Below are 8,230 nucleotides of genomic sequence, written 5' to 3'. Positions count from 1 at the left end.
ATGTTTTTCAGCTATAGACGTAACATTAATTAGTTGATGAAAGCTCATGATCCGTCCAGTATTGTACTTGGTTCGATATTGCTTCGATACCAAAATTGCTGAGACGGGGAAGGTGGAGAGAGTTTTCTCAATTAGCTCTTATTCTGTGACAGGTTGTCCACAGAACCCAACATGGTTTTGAGGCATAGAGCTTCTAAATTAAATTCAGCTACGGACTTGAAGTCGGTGAATAGTAGATTGCTCCATTGAACTTTCAAGTCGGGGAGGAGGGAGTCCTTGACATTGCCAAAACTCTCTTCTAGCGCAACCCATAATTCTCTAGCATCCTTGATTGCCATGTACTCCAATCGGAGTGATTTAAATATGTGGCGTCTCATCAAGATGAGAGCGGTGGCATTATTCGTAGGCGTATGCTCAAAAATAAGCGTAGGGTTTGGTGCCTGAATTACGGGTAGGATCCCTTTTGAAGTGAGGTGGTTCTCAACATCCGTGACCCAACTATGATATTCTGAGCCAGTTGAGTCAAGTATAGGAAAGTCAAGCTTCGGCTTCAACATCCTGAAATAAGAAGAAGAAATATATTAGTTTCGGAGTTAAAAACTTTCACGACAACTAAATAATAAGATTTCCGAGCTATCCTAAAGCTGCACAATAATTCATAATAGAGTGAGGTCAAGTGAGCAGATTTGGAGGTCCCAATAGAAACTCTCATAATTGTGTTGTATAAATAAACTAGAAAACATCTAAAACTCCTGAAAGCCATCCTTACTCAAATAGGCTTGAACATATGCTAGAATAGTATGCATAATAATGTGCGGGTACCGTGCGGGTTTTTAACGGGTTGGGTTCTTAACGGGCCGACACAATAAGAACCCGTTAGCTTAACGGATTTCACGGGCTAAACCTAGCGTGTTTGCAGGTTATCTGTCACACCCTGACCTAGGAAGTGACTAATGAATAATCAAGTAAATTATACACCCATATCACTATCTTAACTGACTCGGACCATAATATTCACCATGCTTTTCGAAATTAACAAACAACATTTCTTTAGTTTTCTCTTTGCCCCAATTAGGCCCAATACCTCTCGAATTAAAGCCATCGAGAACACCCCGAACAAGCGGACAACCTCAGATTAAGGCCACCGAGGACACTCCGTACTAAGCGGATTCCCGATTGGGTTTTGGGTTTTTCACCCTAGGGAGGCACAATCCCTACTTAATTATCCGCTCGAATCCACGAGCCCCAATCGGGTTTAGGGTCTTTCACCCAAGGGAACTCGATCCCTCCTTAATTATATCCCGAGCCTAACCGGATTTAAGTTCATTAGTATTCACAAAGATTCTTTCCATTTCAGTTTCATTTCAACTCTCAGAACCTGTTAACATAACAACAATCCTATTCGTATTTATATAATCACTTTGCATATTAAACGTTCCCATACATGAAAATTGTATAATTGTAAGCATAAGGAAAAGTATAGACCTTACTAGCCATTAAAATGGAATTGGGTGAACACAAGCAATTACCCAATTGTAATTCTGCAATCAGAGGAGGAGCATAGGCTATGTGTCTCCAATTTCATAGGATCACGCCTGAACAGATTGTCACCTCACCCCTGTTGGGAAGGTTCGATATGATAAAAAGACATGCATAGAGGTGGATTGCTGTGGAGCAAGATGAGAGACTGAGAGACCGAAAGAGAGAAGAACACGAGATTCCTCTCTCTCTCTCTCTCTCTCTCTCTCTCTCTCTCTCTCTCTCTCTCTCTCTCTCTCTCTCTCTCTCTCTCTCTCTCTCTCTCTCTCTCTCTCTCTCTCTCTCTCTCTCTCTCTCTCCCCCTCTTCCTTCCCTGAGTACCCCCAACTCTTTTTAAAAAAATATATAAGGGAGGAATGATTCGGGTCCGAAAGAGACAAAGGAGTTGAGACAATTCTGGGTTTTTCTCCCAAATTCTATACCCTTCTCGACTCTTCTCTAGAACCTCCTCTTTCTCTAATCTTCCCCTCTCCTCTAGATGCCTTCATTCCGATCCCCTTTCTTTTAAACTCTTTCTTATTTAGTTATTTTCTTTTCTTTTGTTGGCAAACATATGGTCTCCTATTTTGCTACTTGTTTCATTTACACTATTGATTTATTTAATTATTACTATTATATTGAAACTAAATCAATTTTTAGTTTTCCCTAATTAAATTCTAAATTCAAGGACTTTCTTGAAAGCTATATTACATTTCTTTAAAAAAAATCTGGGTTATCACATTATCCGATGTTAAAATCTATTAAGACCCTGTGAACAGATTTTTTTTTTCTTTTCAAACCCACTAAGGCTTAGTTTGGAATTGCTGTGTTGTGAGAGGAAGCACTTCCGAACTTGCTGTGAGAAGAAGCAGCTGAGGTGTTTGGTAAACTATTTTTAAAAGTGCTGTGAGAACAAAAAGCAATTTCTAAGTGTTTGGTAAGTTGCAAGGCAAAAGTGCTTTGTTTGGATATAATTACCAAAATGGGCATACATGCTAAGATATGCTACTAAAATACATAATGCTTCAATAATGCTTAAAAGCACAAACCCAACTCACAGAAGAATACGAATTACATGAGTACGAATAAAAAAAAAATTAAATCTAACAGAGTAAGGTAAAGAGAGCAAGATTGCACCTTTCAGTGATGAGAATCCACGAATTGAAGATCACCACTGACGAGCTGAAGAAGAAGACGCAGAGGAAGGCAGCGATAATCCACGACAAACTGAAGAAAACGGCGCGGAGCAAGGTGGCGACAATCCACCAATTGAATGAGGTCACCAGCGACAAGCAGAAGAAGAAGGTGATCTGAGAGAAGACTAGGGAGAACCAGACACCGAAGAAGAGGAAGGAGGAGATGTGGAATAGCAGTGACGGCAAAGTGGAAGGAGGAGATATGGAATGAGACGTCTACCTCTCGTGATGACTAAAAGATAGGATTTGCTGTTTTTTGATGTAATTTTCAGAGAAGGAGGATGATAGAATTGGCAGTTCCCCAAATTTTCATTAAACTCTACTGTTCATGCTCTGTGTTTTCCCAAAGTAGGTCTTCAAAAGCTACAAATTGTAGCTTCCCAAATTCAGCTTTACGGAGAAGCAATTTCAACCAAAAGCAGCTTTTAGAGATTTTTTAGGGTTAATGCTCATACACCCTGATTCTATCAAAATACTTCCCAAAAACCCCAACAAATTATTTTTGTTCCTCTTCACCTAGTCATCTGTCCCTTTCTTTCTTACCTACACAACTTTCTTTTTTTTCATTCCAGCAGTACCCTTCTGTTGTTTCTTTGCATTAGTTTATAATATGTTTAATCTGGTTGTTACATTTGATGAAACGTGGTGGGCCCATTCCTAAAAGTTATTTGTTTAAACATAAGTGCGATAGAATTCATCCTCTATTTAAAAGGTAAACAGTACGATTTATTATTCATAATTTCGGTTGTTGACAGACTTGAGTTGATTGCTATCTGCAAAAATACTAGCAAAGAATTGCAAAAAGAGAGAGAAAATTTGAGAAAGTTGAAAGCCTATAGAGATAGTCTTGATAGAGAATCTCCCAACTACTGGGATATCATCTATAAACTCCAAACCAGAATCTATAGAATAGAACAAGATATAGATAATCTTTTATATGTTCTGGAAGAGGAGCAAAAACCTCTTGATTATTTGAGCATTGGTTAAATCCGCAAATCACTGGTATCAGAGCTTGTAAAATAGCTCAAAGGAGAACCCCTCCTTAATGGGGACAATGTCCGAATTGTTATTAGAGAAAGGGAAAAAAATACAAACAGTACCCAACCTATGGCCGACTCCGAATTTCTGTACCCAAGTTTTCAAAACTATCACAATGGTACCCAGGTTATCTAGCGCGACCCAACATCCATACACGCCGTCTATAACGGTGTTAATTGTTATGCTAGGTGGCATAATTTCAGGGATATTTAAGTCATTCCATGCCTTAATCTTAGTTTTAAATTTTTATTAGTATTTTTCTTTAACTGAAATTTTTTTATTAGTTATGTATTTACTTATAAAGGAATATCAGCCCTTCATTTCCACCCACTCTAAGATCCTACGGCTAGAAAAATAAAACCATAATTTTTGGCTTTCTAATCCATTTTCTCTTTCTTTGCCAAAAGAAATCCATTTCTCCTTCATCTTCTCTATCCCTTCTGAAACCAGCAGCCTACCTCTCCGTCATAACTACCGCCACCGCCACTACCACCGTCATCATCAAAATCTCTTTACAGCCCCAAAAGAAAAGAAGAGGTATCCCCACATATCCATTCATAATTCAATTGGAAATTTTATCTTGATTAATTAATTAACTAGGCATAAGAAGAACTGAACAAATTTTAGTGGTCAAATACCAGATCAATATGCAACAAGTCGGGAAGAGAGAGAGAGAGAGAGAACAAATCGGGAAGATAGAAAAAGAGAGGCAGAGATACAGAGAGAGGAAGAGAGCAAAGGGACTCAAGAAGAGAGCAAATTTCACTCTATGGCCTGCACAATTGACTTCCGCTGCCTAGACGAAGGCTTCGGTGGCAAAACCTACAAGAGCAAGTGGAACCCCGAAGCCGCCGCCCCCGACGAAGATGCCGCCATGGAAATCGACGCAGCCTACCCACGTCCGGTGAAGAGATCCGCGGTGTCCTCCTCGGACAATCCGGACAAACAAGTCTTTGGCCGGCCGAGCTACGAAGTCGTGATCGCCGGGAAGGTCTGCGGGCGGAAGTGGAAGCAGTCGCGGAAGCAGAGGTCATTGGCTGTTCAGGTGAGCCGGAAGGGGACGACGTTTGAGGAGAGGGAGAAGAACAAGTCGGTGAAGAAGGCGTACAAGGAGAGAATGGCGGAGCTGAAGGGGGAGATTAAGAGGAACAAGGAGGAGAAGAGGAGGAAGAGCCTGAGGGAGAAGAAGAAGAAGGAGAATATTCTCAAGACTTGGACCAAGCTGCAGATTATTTCCAAAAAAAGGGCTAGGTAAGTAAATGACGCAAATACCCATCAAATACTCCACGTGGCACACGGGTTAACACTGTCATGGACGGCAGGTACATATGTTGGGTTGGGCGAGATATTTGGGGTACCATTGTGATAGTTTTGAAAACTAAGGTACAGAAATTCGGAGTCGGCCATAAGTTGGGTACTGTTTGTATTTTTTTCCCTTAGAGAAAATAAATTCTCTATTAAATTCCTCTGATGAGAAATATCAGAGGTTGTTACTAGAATTATCTAGATGTCAAACTCATCTAGAAAAATTACCTGCTATAATCCACCAATTGGAAAGATTGGAAAACAAATTGGATTATATCAAGGAACTTCCAAAAACGGAAGAAGAAAAGCTGACAGTCGTCAGTAGAAAAATCAATGAACAGCAAAAAACGCTGGATTCTATGAAGAATATACTGAAGGACAAGAAAGTGCCTACAGTAAAAAAGAAGGCTAATGGATTCAAACCATTAGAGAAACCAGATACAAATCTTGTTCTAAACATGATTTTTCTGGAACCATCTACTAGTCAGACTAGTATCCGGTATGAAAACCCGGAGAAAAGAGATATCAAGATGTTAAGAATCTTTGGAAAAAAGAAAGGAGTACAGCTCCTAAATGCTGAAGAGTTCGAATTCAACGAAATCGAACAAGAGGACAACATGTTAATAGACTTCCAAGCTAGTCTGTTGGGAACACTTGAAGCATCCTTATGCGATCAAGTAGCATATTTCAACTGCTTTCCAAACTTTACCACCAACTTGAAAGATGCAGCTCACTGTCTACGACTGAGAGTCAAGACAGATGGCATATCCATGAAAGAAGATATGCAAGAACTTGAAATAGTATACAGAATATACTATAAATTGATGAGTACTACAGTAGCCCCCAAGACAAGGATAACAATTATCTCAGGTCTTACTACTGGATTCCTCACCAATTAGAAGAACCATTCACAACAGATTCATAAAGTTACTTGGAATGAAGTGACTTTTCCTTTTGAATGGAAATTATTCGGTCCAAAAAAGCAACCGGAAAGAGCAAAAGCAAAAATCTACGAGAGTAGAAAGACTGGAGAAATCAGCCTCAATTTTGACAATCACAGAAAAAGTGATGTCTGTCCTGAGAACCTCAGGATAAACAAGAATCTTCTCAGAAGAAGCTACAACACTAGAGAAGCTAGTGTCAATGGTACAAAACCCACTATTGAAGAACCAATATAAGAAGAAGATCTGGAAGCTGATCTAAACAGACCAGTCCATATGCTCAGAGCTGAGAAGCTCTATGATCTTTATGAAGAAGCTGAGAATTGTGAAAATCCTGAACGATTAGAAAAACTAATCGAAGAAATGAAAGAATTCAAAATCAGAAAGACAAGAAAAGTCTTTCCTTATCAAGATATTGAAATGGAAGAAGGAGAAAGCTCCAGAACTTTCATTAGCAGAGAAAAAGGGAAAACAAAACTCCCATTTCAGAAAGCCCCCACGGGTAAAAAAGGGGAAAGAAATTCCCAAAGATTTGTCCCAGAGGACAATCTGCCTAAAGTTCCTATCACGAACTATGGCATCTGGTTAAATCTAGACAAGAGTCTAGATAAAAGAAAAACCATTGACCAATGGGTAGATAGCCTGATGATGGCTTCTGCACTTACCCTTGGAAAATTTGAAGCACCAGATTTGCAGGTGTACTATGAAACTACTCTTACTGGAGTAGCAAAAAAGTATTACCTATCCTTCAGAGAAACTGCCAGAGGAAAAGACTGGCTTGAAGTAATCAAAAATTCAAAGTCTCCGTATGATTTTGCAGTACCCCTATATGATCAGTTCTGTGGAGATCTCTCAAATCTGAGTGAAAAGGCTAAAGAAACGGCCAAATCAAATATCTATGCTCTCAAAATCTGCGACATGAGATATTTCGAAGAATACTTGAATGAGTTTCAAGAATATTACTGTACAATTGGTGAACTAGAGAATACTGATCTAGTTAATCTATTGCACAGAAAACTCCCTGAACCATGGAGAACAGCTGTGAGAGAAAGCATAGCTGAAAAACCAATGGAAAGATTTTCAGTTGGAGGAATTGCCGACAGAATCCGGCAATTACTAAAAGAACAATGCAAAGCCAATCTTAGAGCTAAGATGGCCAAGAAACAACTCAAAGGAGTTGAGAATTTCTGCTATGGAATACTTGACATGCCAACCAACTGGGGATGTCATGACTCCAAGTTCCACAGAAAAAAGAAAGAAAAATATTACTCTAAAAATTCAAAAAGAGTAATCAGAAAAGGGATTGGAAATTCAAGAAACAACAGGAAGAAGATCCAAAAAAGAAATTCTTCAAGAAAAAGAAGAATACTCATCAGCATAAGCAACCAAGCAAGAAAGCTTGCAGATGTTGGTTATGTAAAGCTGAAGGGCACTATGCCAATGAATCCCCGGAAAAGGGTAAAAGATCTACTAAAGCTCTCTTTGAAGAATATGAGCAAATAGTAGAAACAGCAAACATGAAAGGTTATGAAATAGCCTATTCTGATGATGAAGAAGACGACATGTCAGTTTACTCTGCCTGGTCTGAAGAAGAAGATTCATCATCTGAGTCTGAGATAGATTCTGAAGTAGAGTACTTCGAATCCAGACAAATGAATGTTTTGAGAATCAAAAACTGGGAAGAAAGTAAGACAGAATCTTTAATGTCTTCTTATCAGGTTAACCCTGGTACATTCGTTTGTGACTACTGCCTATGTCACGAAAAGAATGGTCTCCCTATGTTTTGTGAAGAGTCTAAGAAGACTTATCACAAAGAATGCTTCATAGCTGAAGCAAGAAGAAAAACCAAAAATGGCCTTGTCAGCGAATTGGTTGAACAAGAATATGAAGAATATCTCTCTGAGAAAAAAGAGAAAGAAGTAGAAACTCTGTTCCAAGAAATCATGGAACCATCTTCCTCAAAAATAAAGGAAGAAATCATCGGTGAAGAAAAAATCGATGAAAAAATTGAACTGGTTGAAACACCAAAAATTGTTCCAGAAGAATGTAAACCATTCATTCCACAGGAACAAGCTCAAGAAAATGAGCTTCAACAATCGAAGGTTGTCTCTACTAGTAGATACAGCAACTACATAGAGATTGGACTGAAATTCCCTGATCATAAAAAATATCATCTACATGCCTTTGTAGATAATGGATCAGGATTTACTGTTGCAAAGAGATTTGCAATTC

At 38.9% G+C, this 8,230-nt stretch overlaps 1 protein-coding gene across 1 annotated transcript; it reads left to right on the top strand.

Annotated features, from left to right (window-relative positions):
- Positions 1-4,521: 4,521 nt before the first annotated feature.
- LOC112178439 lies at positions 4,522-5,007 on the top strand. The gene has a single exon (XM_024316583.1). It carries the CDS (start codon positions 4,522-4,524, stop codon positions 5,005-5,007), a length of 486 nt encoding a protein of 161 aa, XP_024172351.1.
- Positions 5,008-8,230: the final 3,223 nt, after the last annotated feature.

This window comes from Rosa chinensis, chromosome 7, assembly GCF_002994745.2.
Source record: "Rosa chinensis cultivar Old Blush chromosome 7, RchiOBHm-V2, whole genome shotgun sequence".
Taxonomy (NCBI): Eukaryota; Viridiplantae; Streptophyta; class Magnoliopsida; order Rosales; family Rosaceae; genus Rosa; species Rosa chinensis.
This window is presented reverse-complemented; position numbering and strand designations above follow the sequence as displayed.